Genomic DNA, 15,145 nt, shown 5'->3' on the forward strand with positions numbered 1-15,145 from the left:
CCAGACACTGTTAACATGTGTAAAAAATATAAAACAATGAAGTAATACAATTAAACAATGTGCCACATTTGCCACATAATTTACTTGACTCTGTCGCATAATTAGGCCCTCTCCTGCTGCATAATTCCAGTGGCCCTGCCTATGGAGAGATAGGCCTTGCTGTAGTGAAAAACTAACTGAGCAATTTTTAACTATCAGGAATTGTAAATCTCACAAGTACATGTCCTACATTTTAAATTCACTGCACCCTGCCCATGGGGCTACCTAGGGCATTACTTGGGAGTGTCTTACCTGTAATAAAAGAGAATGTTTGGGTCTGACAAGTGGGAGCACAAAATAGTAGTTTAAAACTGCACACATAGGCTCTGCAGTGCCAGGCCTGAGACTTGTTTGCAGGGCTACTCATGTAGGTGGCACAATCAATGCTGCAGGCCAACTAGTAGCATTTGATTTACAGGCCCTGGGCACGTATGGTGCACTTTACTAGTGTCTTACTAGTAAATCAAATATGCTAATCATGGAGAAACCAAATACCATTACGTTTTAGATACAGAGTACTTGCGCTTTAGCACTGGTCAGCAGTGGTAGAGTGCCCAGAGTCCGAAAGCCAGCAAAAACGAAATTCTGCACACGGTCAAAGACAGGCGGTCGGAAGCAAAAAGACAGGGAAACCACGGCAAAATATGCCATGTCTAACAGCAGCATTAGCCTGACAGTAATTCTCGACCTCTGGTGGGAGTTGGGTGTGACAATCCAGCATAGATGTACCAACTGCTTTAATTTTCTCCATTTGCAGACAGAATCATTTCCAAGGGTCTTCACAAATTTGAACCCATAACCACCAAAAAACTGTCTCTGTACTGTATACATATTCTTGACCTAGTAATGGATTCATACTATCTGATCCACTCCTGCAAGACTCCATTTCTATTATGTTTCAGGACGGACGTCCGGATGTGTCCTTCCTGGCTCCAGACTGCTTCCACATGAGTCAGAAATCACACTCAAAATTCTCCAGGGCCCTGTGGAACAACATGGTATGTCTACACTTATTTTACTGGGCAAGTGTGTTAAATATTACTTTTGTGTAATTATCCTCTATAGCCTCTACCGGCCATTAACCCCTTCGATGCGATGACAAAGCCAGCTCGTCATGGGCGTTACCTGCGCTGCGCGCATGAAGAGCTGGCTTTGTCACGTTACCCGCGATTTTTAAATTTCAGCGCTCAGCGGGAAAACCCGCTAGCGCGCATGCGGTTAAAGGCCAACTCTAACGTTAAAGGTCAGAGCCAAAGGCGAGGACCTTTAACAAGGGAGATGGCCTTAAATGGCTGGTAGAGCCCACTAGGGAGGGCTCTAAGGCTGTTAGAACATTCTGCCCCCAGAGGGCAGAATGTTCTAATTTGTAAACCCAAGAACTCTCGGAGCCCAAGGGGGCTGAAATCCCCTTGGGCTCTTTGAGGACATTGTTCACAGCTGCTGCTGTGAACGAACATTGGAATGTTGATGCTCCGGGCATCTACCGGTCGTTAGAAGCCCTGAGCAATCCATTGTTTTCAAGGAAGCACTGAACATTCCAATCAGGTTTTTTTTTAAATGTATCTACTCACCAGCAGCCATTTTAATTCGTGATGTCAAAAATGTTTGTCCGAAATGACTTGGCCCTACAACACGTATATATTTCTGGTGGGTGTTTTCCTGATTATATGTATTTTTTCCCTTGTACCTTGCTTTTTATGCCTATGAACAAACACTATTCTAATAATCACTATCAAAGTGAGGATGTGCCAAGATGCATAATTTGATCTTTCTTTAGTGATCAGGAGTATTACTTGCCAGGTCCTGTATTGCTCCTTCCAATTTGTTGTAATTTTTCCAGAATTGTTTGTACGTATAGGATAATTCAAAAACCTTACAAAAATCACTCTTTTATTTTATTCCCCTAGCTTCAGCCAATAGGAGAGAAAACATATGTTCTGGACCTCCAGGCTAACCTAACCCTCAGCTGTCCAAGTCCGGTAATATGCAAACTTTCGCGAACGTTTTTTGTAGTTGCTGTTGCTAGTTTCTTGTCTTTAATTCACTGATCCCCTCTTGAAGATGTTTGTGCTTTTTATCTGTGTCCTTGAGCTGTACCCATCCTCCCATATCGGTTGTCGGTTCTCCAGATGAAGGCTGATGGGTGTGCCTTTTCCTGGAAGCGTAACAGTGACAAGGACTAAAGTGACTGCAAGTGCCTGAGATTATCAAAGCAAGAAATTAGTTCTTAAATGTACTAACTTGGGTGAACCCCAATTCCATTCCACATAAGCCTTTTGTGAGCTTGAGGCCAATAGGGAGTGATCTTTAGATGTTGAATGATGGATGAGAATCGGATAAACCTTGATTTATCAACTGCGGCCAACTGTCAATGTGGATCTTTCTTCAACCTATGGGTATCCAGCACTTTTTCTACCTCATTTCTACCTTATTTCAACTTCAAAGAACTTTTAGTAATTATGGATTACAATGAGATATTACCTCCTGCCAAGTTCTACACTGGCCCAAATACACAGGCAGGTGAGAATATTTTAGGTTAGAACAGGAGCAAGCAGGTCAGCCGGTCTCCAACTTGACAGGTGGCACAGTCCTCAACTATTGTTTCTACCTTCATCAAGAAGAGAAAGCCACACCTTACTAAAGAGGCGTTCTGTAGTCTTACCGCCTCCTTGTGAATGGCTTGCTCTAGCTGTAGTATGTTTTGTGTCAGAACTGTGGCTACCACAAGGAGGTTGCCTTTGCGCAAACACCAGGCTTAGGACACTACAGGCTTGAGCATGGTATAACAAGGCAAGCATAGGACATGCAGCTGACGTGTGATGGGACTGGTCCTGCAATGGTGACTTTCATGTCCATTCTTGAGTGGCTCCGATCACTAGCTGGAGAGATTCATCAGAGATGGTGGGAGACTCAATGGCACTTAGGTATATTCAGAGAGGACTGAACCCTTCCATTGCTAGACTGACAAACTCACTCTCCACTGATAACTGGTATCTCAACCTCCGTGACTGACCAGGGGTGGTTTGAGAGGTAATCTTAAATATTTAATGATCCAAGCTTTCATCTTTCCTTCCATTTAGCTATCTATCCCTTTAACCTCTCTACCTAACCATCCTCCCATCCAGCTATTCAACAATTCACACATTAACCCATCCTTTTACCCACCTACTCACTCTTTAATCTATCCATAATTTTCCCAACTACCCACCAACACATTCATCCTTTCACTTGTCAATTGACCCAGAACCTCACCCCTTCATCCATAATTCCTCTTACATCAAGCCTATCTCCCTTCATTCATCCATCCATCCATGCATTGATGTGTTTACTCTACCATCCATCTACCCATCTGCCATTTTATCCTTCCCTCTATCCTTCCATACCTGCATTCAGTCACCAATCCTTGCTTCACGTCACCCTTTTTCCATCCCCTTCACTCTTCCTTTCATCGTTTCTTTCATACTGCCTTCCTTTCACCCTTCCTGCCTTTCAAGCTACATTTCTTTCATACTGCCTTCCTTCTATCCTGCCTATATTTTGCCTTTCATTCCTTCCTTACTTTCACATTTTCTTCCTTTCACCTTTCCCTTCTTTCCTTCACCCTCCTTTTCTTCACTCATACTTCCTTTCAGCCTTAGTGCCTGATTGAGATCTTGACGGACAGGTTACTCTATCACAACGGTGACAGATATAAACCCCAAAGAATATAATGGGATTTATATTTCGGTGTACGGGATACCCATCACCGTTGTGACGGAGTAACTCGTCCACCAAGATCTAAATTCCTACTACATTAAACTCTAACATGCTTTCATCCCTTCTTATGTTCATCTTTACTTCCTTTCACTTTCTTTCCTCTTACCCTTATTTCCACACATCCTTCCTGCCGAGCTTCCTTCCTTTAGCATTTCCTTTTTTCCACTGTTCCCTCGCTATCCCACTCTTGGTAACCCTTTGGGCACTGATAAGCCGCAACTCCGGATCCTCACCAAGCTGTGTCTGCTAGAGTGGGGGTCTTATACGCCAGTGGTACTTACTGTGCCTTGTACAGTGGCATAGCTAGAGCTTTTGCTGCCCGGGGCGATCCCTGAGTTTGCTGCCCAGTGATGGCTGGTGCAGGTAAGAGCAGGGGGAAGGCTGTGGAGGTGACAGACGATGACGAGTGGGGAGGAGGGATGCAACAGACAATGACAAGGGAGAATAACATTTACAAAAAAGAAAACTTACCTTGTGCTCACCGACACCCCCAAAAAAGTGACACCCGGGGTGGACCGTCCCTCTGCCCCTTGATCCCCCATTCCAACTCTCCTAGCTACGCCACTGACCTTGTGGGCACTCAGCTTGAAAACACCTTCCTTCCCAGACTGCGAGTAAAGCTTAGTAGTGCAAAGCCTGAAGTCACAGACGTATCCTTGAATCTTTTCACTACGATGCATTGGTTGTTGGGCCAAGAGGCATTGGTTATTAGTATAGACTAGGTCTGTTTCTGTTCCCATAAATAAACCCCTCTTTTAACTTCATCTGGGCACGATTCTTAAAGCCATTTGCGCACTTGAGTTCAAAGTAAGTGCAAGACCTGGGTTTACCTTCAGGAGTGGTTCGATTTCGCCCTTGTAAATGGGGTTTGCTCACACAGAAGTTCTGTCAATATTGATTATTGTTAGAGAGCTCAGATTTGGGCTTGTGGGTGTTCCTGGTTGGACCTAACAGCAACAGTTAGTAAACACCTAGAACCTCACAGGTTTGTTCTAGTTACTAAACATGTGCAGGCATTTGTTTATCCTGAAAACATTTACTAGACTAGACTAGAGTCCAAGAAGATCCATTTTCATGATGGGAGTTTGGGAGGAAATACCTCCAAAAATGAGTGAGGGTTTCTCCACTGGTAGAAATATCTCACCTTGAATAAACAACAGAAAAATAAAGTACAAATAACTTTGGTGTGATACGTAAACAGTTGTGCTTTTGAGTGCTCACAGAGACATACTCTCTATGAAGATATCCATGAACCTATGTAGATATTCATGAATACACCTTGAATTCTATCAGACTGCCAGAAAAGTCGCCAATTTAATCCAAGTATAGGTGTAAGTGTATGGAGTGACTTTCAAACTATTTATTTCTTCAGTTGGATTCACTGTTACTACTTTATACTTTCACCTCTCCTACCATTTCTATATAAACATGATGAACTTCAATGGACTTCTAAAGAAAATTGTCTAGGTTCTGCAATTACAATGTCGGTCGGAAAGGCTCTGAATGGCATTCGATATGTCCAAATCCGACTCGGAACCCACGTTTCTGACCGACTTGGAAACATTTTGGACTGACTGATTACGATGTTCTGGGTCGGAAAGGAAACCGTTCGGTCATTCCGAATCGGTTCCGACCGGCATTTGGAGACTCCGAGTAGGTCGGAGCCGACTCATAGAGCTCTATGGGCCGCCTTTCCAATCGATCAATTACGCTGTCGGATTCGGACAGCTGTTCCGAATCAGTTTGTGCGAGGCGGATCTGCTGTCGGAATCTAACTTTGTTGGTCAGTTATAGTCCCTCCTCCACCTGGAGGCCTCTGGTTGGGACCCATGGGGTATCTATGGGGCACCTCGATCCAACCATGCACAGTGTGGCAGGCACCACAGGGTGCCCGCCACAGGGTGCAAGGTTTTCCACAACCACCTCTTTCTTCAATTGGAGCCTGTGTTGTCAGTCGGAACACTGGCTCCCATTGAAGTCAATGGGAGTACCACCGAACGGTATTCGGAAACATCGTAATCGGTCGGTCGCACTCCCCAAATCCAAATCCAATTCGGTCGAGAACCATTCTGACACTGAGCATTCCGACCGACATTGTAATGAGGCCCTAAAAGGTTATCAGGTGCAGCTTTTCACAACACTTAGCTTCACAAGTGTTGGTGCAGAGAGCACTCATACTGGTCATTTGTTTCTTTAACCATCTTCTTCACATCTCTATGCCAATGCTGCGCACTCCTTAATTTATTATTGTTCATTCTTCTTCTTAAAGGCAGAACCATTTTTGAGAACGTATAAGAACAGCAATTACTCATACCCAGGGCCGCCTCCTACCCAGAAGCCTATTGAGGTAAGTATATTCTACTCTCTCTACAACTGTAGGTCTTCCTCACTGCTCTTGACCTCAATTAAAATTTAGATTTGTTTGGTTCATCCGTGTTTCTCTGATCCTGTTACCAGCATTGCTTCACACAAATCATTATTTAGGAATGCAATGGCTTTACATTTTCTCACTGATTAGTTGCACTAGTCATCATGCGTAAACTTTTTTCATCATAAACAATAGTTTCAACATGAGTGTGAGTATTCATGCATTCACAAAAATGCATACTCATATTTGGAATGTTTGCATACCTCCAAAAGTATAAATTAACAAAAGCTTTTTCTCCTCCCACGCCTACTGCTTATATACCTTCACCTACTGATAGTATTCATTCGCCTATTGTGGCATTGAAATCCATGAGTCCAGCACAATGTAAGACTAAAACTAGCCTATGCTATGTGTTTTGAGTAGCCTGGATTAAGCCCACCTCTAAAATGTCCAACTCCAGATGTTGATCCTTATTCACTATGTACTCTTCTCTCCTTTCTTGAAAGAACTGGGGCAGTGATCTGATGTGTTCTGAAAGTGGTCCATCACCCAAGATTCCCACATCAGGTAAGAGCAGCCGCTGCATATATGTCTTGTTTTTATCGACTCAAAAAAATCTCCATGAGTACCCCTGGACATCAACACCAGTAGTAGATTTCTGGGAGTATTCCTCGTCTTCTCTTACTCCTGTGAACTGTCCAGAGGACACATAGAAGTAACTACTGTGGAATGCTGCGTTAGCGCAGCAAGCATTTTTCACATGTATTTTTCACCAGGAAGACTTTTTCCTGGTCTGGAAATCCCCTCCCTAAGACCCTCTACCCCATGCAAAATGGGTTTGTTTGGGTTTGATTGGTGTTTTTTGCACTTAGGTTTCACACTTGATCGCAAAATTCTGCAATTCGTGAAGAAACATAAAGTCCTCCGTTAAAGGATTCCCTTACGGTGGAGAATGTTAATGCAAAGGCAGTGCTTTATTTGCACTGTTGGTTTCAGGTGGGGGCCACCAGCACTCAATTTTGGCGACCAGCACTTATTTTTCCTCATCAGATACTGACCACGAGCAAGAGAAAGAAAAACACACAAAGGGAAGCGATGTAGGGAGAGAAAAATAGGGACAATGTTGAGGAGGAAGTAAGCAGTAAACTGCACAAGTGAGATAAAGAGGAGGGAGTGTCTGATAATGGATGTAGGAGCTCTGAGGTTGATTCAAGACTACACAAACTTCGTCTGTGGTGCGCCGACCTTTGAAAGCCCCGGCTGGAGTTTCAGAGCAGAGCTTTGGTCACTGGCACTCATTCTATTGAAAATTAAGTGCTGGCAAAGGTAACTCCACCAGCCCATTTGCCATCATAGGAGAAGCATAAAAAAGATAGATTTAGAACTTCTTATCTCAAAACCAAACCCATTAACCAGCATTTTGGTCTCTGTACTCCCAATAGGAAAGCGCATTAATAAATAAATAGATGTGGGACGATAAGATATTAATAATTTGTTGTTTATTACCTGATCAGAGCCAATCACACTTCAAAGGTTTGATGTGATCTTCTAGGTCAATGTAAGTTCAGTCAATATCTACATTCTGATTGAATGCACTACTTTTGTTCAACGTTTGTCAGCAGAAACTCAGATCTATTTAGGTTTAGGCTAAGACATGTTTCCCAAAGTCATTTCTGTATCCTGAGGAATATCTGTTTGATAAAAATCAGATATGACTGAGCATTACTATTCAACCAAAATACAACCTGGGTCTCATACACCTACAATGGAAGTTGGCTCCCGACCACTGTAATGGAGAAGCTGACCGTAGATATTAAAATAGAGCGGTTCTTGAACTTGATATATGGAGAAGCTCCCAATTAATGGTCCTCAAATGGGAAGTATTTTCATCTGCCTATGATTGTCTCCCTGTTGAAAATGAATTGAACCCTTTGTCTTTGGCTTCACCCCAACCACTAACTCTGCACAGCAATAAGGAGTGGACTAGGATCTGGGATGCAGCACACAATTCTAATATTAATAAGTTTCTTTGTCTAGGGTGTTGTAAGTAACTAATTCAATATCAGAAAATCACTGTTGTCCCTCTACTTGAGCGGAAAGCAGACTTTCCAGTTCCTTAAATTCCCTTTGAGAAACACCTGAAGTTAGATAGAAGCCTCTTCCCGGACAGTGAAGATTAATGGTGCCCAAAAATCAGTTTCACTGCAATAAAATTTATGTTTTTTTCTTCAAATTAAAGTAGTAAAGTACCAACTATTACAACCAGCATCGTGTTGACTTCTCAACAAGATCTTCGCTCCAACCATAGTGCTTCCCATCCACCACCAGCACCCCACCACCACGCTAGAAGATAAGTGAAGTATTTAAGGTTATGGCCACTTGGACAAACTCAAACCTGCAGACTCCCTCTCTTATGCAACCACTGACTGGGCACTTCCCTTCTTTCTATAATTATCCACTCGAGTCTTTAAAAATGTTGTCACTGCAACATTATCATAGGGGTGGGTGCTTTTCCGAGAAAGTGCCTTCTTGGACATAGGATAAGGATCCTGCCCTGCAGGACAGACTTTGGAGAACCATGCTCTAGAGGGAGGAACTCCAACATGGAAGACGTTTAGGAGGGGGGTGGGGTACTGTACTCGGTGGACAGATAGTATGGTATTTATCGCAGTTTCTCCGCTGAACAACAGCGCCACAACAAAGATCTTAAGTTATCAGAGGACTCTGCAACTTCATACAGCTTCTTAGTAGTTTAGTCATTAGCGCATGTTTGCTGTGATGGCGGACTCCCGCCCCTTGAATTGATGGGCATGGAATAAGTATTGGTAATGAGAAGGAGATTAGTGTTATGTTATGTTATGTTAGGTGAAACTTCTTAAGCGCACTAACACCAGAGGTTTCTTGGCGCTAACTGACAGAACAAAAACAGACTCCCAAGGCAGAAACTTAACCGGTGCTGGAGAACAGAAAAGTTTTTAAAAGCTTCCTGAATTGGAGTAAGGAACCATTAGATTTAATGACTATTGGAAGAGAATTCCAAAATTTAGGTGCAAGGTGGGCGAAGCGACGGCCCCCAACCTTGCTGGTTTTGACTTTCGGTGTGACAAGTAGGTGATGATGAGCTGACCGAAGGTTACGTGCAGGTTGGTACGGAGTGATCAGTGAGTTAAGAAAGGCAGGACTGGTGCAGTGGAGGGATTTGAACGTAAGACAGCCCAACTTAAAGGCCGCCCTCCGTTCTACTGGCAGCCAGTGGAGCTTATGGAGCAAGGGCTTCGCAGACTGCCATTTTGGGACTTTGAAAATGAGACGGGCTGCCTGGTTCTGCACAACCTGGAGACGGCCCACAAGAGAACATGGGAGTCCGTGATAAAGAGAATTAGAAAAGTCCAGGCGGGAAAGAACCAGGGACATGACAACCTGGGCCAGTGCCGCATGTGGTAGTAGGTGCCTGATCTTCCGGATCTTTCGGAGCTGGAACATACATGAAGAGATCGTGGCACCTACTTGGGCTTTAAGCGAGAGCTCGGCATCGATTGTCACTCCAAGGCTCTTCCCCGTCTTGGCCGGAGCAGGAGGGGGGCCGAGCTCAATGGGCCAAAACTGCGGACCCCAGTAAGTAGCACTAGAACCAGGGAGAAGGAGCTCAGTCTTCCCAGGATTAAGTTTTAGTTGGTTGTGATTCATCCACTGCTGAATGTGGGTCATAAGTGAGTGAAAATTATTGACAGCTTGTGGGGAGTGAAGCGGGAGGACGATCTGCAGATCGTCCGCATAGTTGAAAACTGTAGCGTCCCAGCTTTGGAGTGAGTGAATGAGGGGGCGGAGGTACAAATTAAATAATAAAGGGGAAAGAGAGGAACCTTGGGGGACACCACAAGTGATGGGGGTTTTGGACGCAGTGAATGATCCCAAACGAACGGCTTGGGTTCTGCCGGTGAGAAATGACTCCACCCACCCAAGTGGGCTGTCGAAATTAATGAATTTTGCACTTCAGATTTCATTGGATAGGAAAACAGGGTTATAGAAAACTCTGCAATGCTAGCACTTTTAGAATAGTGAGATGATATTGTCACGCAAGACAGCCATGAGGCAAAGCACAGTCCTTCTGACCTGGGTAATCCTTAAAGACCGTAACGAGGTAGCAACTATCTCATATTAGAACATTAGAATGTTGAGAGCTCCAGTAAAGACAATGTAGTAGCTCCAGGCTTCAATTGGCTGGTAGAAGCCCAGAGCATTAACATTCCAATGTTGAACAAAGGCCTCACGGAGCCCGAGGGGATTTCAACCCACTCGGACTCCGTGAGGCCTCTGTTTTACAAATAAAAACATTCTGCTCTCCAGGGACAGAATGTTCTAATATGCTTAGAGCCCTTTGTAGAGGGCTCTCCCAGCTATTAAAGGCCTTGTCCCTTGTTAAAGCCCTCGCCTTTGGCTCGGGCCTTTAATGACCGGTATTGCCCACTACGGTGGGCTCAAAGGCTATATTAGAACATTGGAATGTTGGGAGCTCCTTTGAAGACAATAGAGCGCTCCAGGCTAATGATTTGATTTGATTTGATAAAGATTTATAATGCGCAAAACAATAACCCGCAGGTATCAAGGCGCCTAACAATAACATCTAAAAAATGGAATCATCATCCTTACACATAGGCTTGCAGGAAGAGGCGAGTTTTAAGGGCACTTCGGGATCCAGAGGGAGATCATTCCACCATTTAGGGGCCAGGGTGGAGAAAGCCCTGCCACCCCACTTGGCTCTTCATATGCGGGGGACTGTCAGGAGCAGTTTCCTGGAGGAGCGCAAGTCCCTTCCAGGAGTGTAATGGGAGATGATGGGACCAACTCCCGTGTCGCTGTTCTTTGCAATGGCTCTATAGGTCTTGCATAGGACTTTAAACCGTACTCGGTGCTCTACCGGTAGCCAATGCAGCGCTTTCCTGGCCAACGTGGCCGAGGAGCGTCTGGGAACATCCAGAACAAATCTGGCTGCAGCATTCTGGACTACCTGCAAGCGCTGCAGCAGGCTCCTGTTTAGCCCCGCATACAGTGCATTACAGTAGTCCAGTCGTGAGCCGATAAGTGCGACAGCTATTTGCTTTCTGGATTGCTGAGAGAGATATTTCCTGATTCTTCGCAGGGTGTGGATTAAGCCCCAACAGGTGGAGATGGTTCTACTAACCTGTCTGCCCATATCCAGGGCAGGGTCTATCATCACCCCAAGATTCTTAGCAGATGTCGTGGGGGAAGGGCACACTCCTAGCGAGTCAGGCCACCAGCTGGCTGACCAGATGTTCTCTTTCCCTCCAAACACCATTACCTCAGTCTTCTCCCCATTCAGTTTGAGTGAGTTCTGGATCATCCACTGACCAACCGCCTCCATGCAAGATCTAAAGTTGGAGGCAGTTGGTACATCTGAATGGGAAAGAGAGACGAGGATTTGAGTGTCATCTGCATAAGAAACTACCTCCATCCCGAAAGTTCTAATTAGTCTGGCTAGTGGGGTCACGTAGATGTTAAATAGGGTCGGACTAAGAGCCGACCCTTGCGGGACCCCACAAAGCACCGGTCGGGATGGAGATAGGAACTCCCCCAGCTTGACTCTTTGTTCCCTTCCGTTAAGGAAAGAGGTCAGTAGATCTAGAGCTGCGTCCTTCACCCCCACTTCCCTCAGACGAGATGTGAGTACTGAGGGGGAGAGGGTATCAAAGGCTGCAGTTAGATCTAACAGGACCAGGAGGGTGGTCTGGCCCCCATCCACTTTCGTGCGGATCTTATCAAGCACAATAGTGAGGGCCGACTCGGTGCTGTGTTCCCTCCTGAATCCGTGCTGGGAAAAGTCCAGACAGCCCGAGTCTTCCACAAAGGCAGCAAGATGCTTGTTTAGATGTGCCTCAAGCATCTTCGCAGGGGCTGGGAGCAGTGAGATCGGACGGAAGTTTTTTAGGACCTCCGGATCAAGGGAGGCCTTCTTTAGCAGGGGTTTCACTACTGCACTCTTCCACTCCGAGATTCCTGATTTCTAGCAGAGGCGGTAGGAAGGTTTCCCTACACTGCTTAATGATTTTCAGTGGGCAGATATCTAGGGGGAGCCAGATTTGGTCTTATTATGCAAGATCTCCAGATCTTGTAAAACCAGCGGGGGAAAGGAGTCCAGGGTGCTCAATGGGGAGATATCTGTGGTGGTCATGTTCATCTCAACCCGTGCAGGGGGCCCACTGATATATGCTCTTTGTTCCTCAAGAGCCAGGTAGATATCCTGTATTTTGGTGTGAAAGAAGGAAGCAATTTTATCACATAGATCTTGCGAGGTTACAACAGGGTCAGGTGTTTGTAGGTTGACTAAGGAGTCAACGATTCTGAAAAGCTCCTTCGGCGAGGAGAGCGAGGTTGTCATGGCCACAAAGTGATCTTGTTTGGCCTGCACAATCTCAGCCTTGTATTTCCTGACCAGGAGTTTGTGAGCTTCCTTGTTCTTGAGGTCCCAGCCTGAGTGCCAGAGCCTCTCCATCCTCCTCACTTCTTGCCTGAGGAGTCTGAGAGATTCAGAAAACCATGGGGCAGATGGTCTTTTTCTGGCTCGGCGGCGGGTCTGTACTGGGGCCAGTTCATTCAGGGCCTCAGTAATAACCTGTTCAAAATGACCAACCGCGGTCTGAACACTGTCCGTGCCAATAGTAGAAAGGCTGACAGCCCATGGCACGAAGGAGTCATTGCTGATATTTCTAAAATTTCTGGCAGTTTCCACTGAGTGTTTCCCTATTTTACTTCTATCCATCCTATGGCATTCCAAAAGGAAAGGGACCGCAAGGTGATCGGACCAAGACAGATACACCGGATCCTTGATGGTCAGACGATGATCGTTAGAGAAAATACCATCTAGTGTGTGGTCCGCACGATGGGTAGCCCCGCTAACTCGCTGCGTGAGTCCACAGGACGCCAAGGCCTCAGTAAGACATGAAGTATCAGATAAATCATGCCGTTCTAAATGGTAATTAAAATCACCTAGAATGGAAAAAATTTCTCGACCAAAGTAGGGTTCCAAGGACTGGAGGAAGTTGTGTGTGAAGTCGGTCCTCGGGCCAGGAGGTCGATACAGCAGAATTCCATTGAAAAAAGGGCATTGCACTTCCTTTATGGTGAAATAGAAAGCTTGAAAGCTATCCGGAAAGTCGGGTATAGGTCCTGTGTGGCATTGCAAGTGGTCTTTAAAGAGGATCGCTATACCCCCTCCCACTCGTCCCTGTCTGTCCAGTCTGGCCAGGCAGTACCCTTCCGGGACCGCTTCGATCAGATCAGGACCAGATGAGTCTTTAGCCCAAGTTTCAGTGATAAACACTAGGGCAGGCTTTCTGTCTAGGACCATCTCCCTAAACATTATCTTGTTTTTGACAAGGGAGCGGGCATTGATCAAAATGCCTTCTACTCCCACTGTCCTGGGTCTACTGACGGCGGGGAGGTCAGAGGAGAGGTGACGGGGAACAGGACTGACAGGCCTACGCGTGTGGTAACAGCCACATCGTAAGGGAAAAAGAAGTTCGTCATGTTCATAGGAGTGCGAGCACCACAAACTTCGGGGTTTCAGGCGTAGCATCTCCTGATGAGAATATCTACACGAGGAGGCAAAAGCTTTGTCTAAGTCCAGAGTCCAGGCGCCCAGCACGTCCTCAGCGCGGACGGGCGCAGACGGGCTGGACTCTGGCGTGACTCCGGAGTGACTGTGGCGTCCACGATGCGCGTACACGCTGCGCGTCATATCCAGCTAATTAAGTAGGGCTCTATCGAGTCCACGTGTCGGCTCCAGCGAATGGCTGAGGAGTGCTTCTTAGACCCACCCAAGATGGCGCCCCAGGTAAACAGAGCGCAGGGACCGGGCCGCCCAAATGGCGGTGAATGCAGCAGAATTTTAAAGTGCAGGAGATGCGGTCCGGGTCTAAGGACACAGGTAGGGGTGACTATGAAATCTAGGCAAATCTAAACTAATTATTAAAACCGAGGTATAAGTGAATAAAATTAAAAAGAACAGAAACGACAAAACGGGGCTTTTTTAAAATTACAACAGGCTTCTAGCGAGTAGCGCTATGTGCAAGGCGATATCCAAATGCCTGTTAAATGCCCTGGGTTCAAACATTCCAATATTTGTCTTTCGCAGCTGTTGCTATGAAGAAATGCCTCATGGAGCCCAAGGGGGATTTAAATCCCCTTGGGCTCACTGAAGCCTTTGTTTTGTTTGTTAAAACATTTTGCCCTCTAGTGGCAGAATGTTCGAATAGCCTTATAGCCCGCCATTGTTCTCCTATACCAGTCATTAAAGACCCGCTCCCTTGTTAATGTTGAAGCAGGCCTTTAATTGCCAGTATAGCCCGCTCAGGCATACTATAAGGCTATACCAGACCCTATCCTGTAATCATGAGGTTTCTGTCAGATAACCAGGTCCGGAACTATGCTTTCCTTGATTGATCTTTAAGTAGTACCCCCACTTAAGGGAGCAGGTCATGCGATCATCGGGAAGGTTTGGTTTTAGATAGAGGTCCATTGTGTCCCAGTCACCCCAATGGCTGCTGTGCACATGCTATGGTGAATTCCTTTCAAAATTGTCAGCCCTATAACAGAGGTTAAAGAAGCTACTGTTAAAGAACTTTTCAAATAGATTCTTCCTACAGCTTCTCACTGGAAAACCAACTCTGATTGTCTGGCTGTGATGGCAATACAGCCATGCTGAAGAAGAAACAAAGGAACAGATTTAATAGGGTTTGCACCACCGCTAAGTGACGCAAAGTAGCACAAAGCAAGGGCTTGGTGTTTAGTTTCCAGTTTTTGTGCTGCAATGATGTCCTTTTCCCAGTACAAAAAGACCTTTTGGCTGCTTTGTGGCACTCTGCTCCAACGGGGCATTACTTGGGCAGATGAGAAACACAAACACCTATAGGTTTTGATGCACAGCCCAAACCACTAAGATAGCCAGACTAGGCTTTGGGTCAT

At 45.6% G+C, this 15,145-nt stretch overlaps 1 protein-coding gene across 1 annotated transcript in view; it reads left to right on the forward strand.

Annotated features, from left to right (window-relative positions):
• PLB1 (phospholipase B1) overlaps positions 1 to 15,145 on the forward strand; it is a 604,804-nt gene that overhangs the window by 460,584 nt on the left and 129,075 nt on the right. Inside the window, exons 41-44 of the mRNA XM_086926127.1 lie at positions 942 to 1,037; positions 1,947 to 2,018; positions 6,065 to 6,142; positions 6,670 to 6,730. Coding sequence (XP_086782253.1) covers positions 942 to 1,037; positions 1,947 to 2,018; positions 6,065 to 6,142; positions 6,670 to 6,730 — 307 coding nt within the window. The remainder of the gene's footprint in view (positions 1 to 941; positions 1,038 to 1,946; positions 2,019 to 6,064; positions 6,143 to 6,669; positions 6,731 to 15,145) is intronic.

This window comes from Lissotriton vulgaris, chromosome 6 (assembly GCF_964263255.1).
Source record: "Lissotriton vulgaris chromosome 6, aLisVul1.2, whole genome shotgun sequence".
Taxonomy (NCBI): Eukaryota; Metazoa; Chordata; class Amphibia; order Caudata; family Salamandridae; genus Lissotriton; species Lissotriton vulgaris.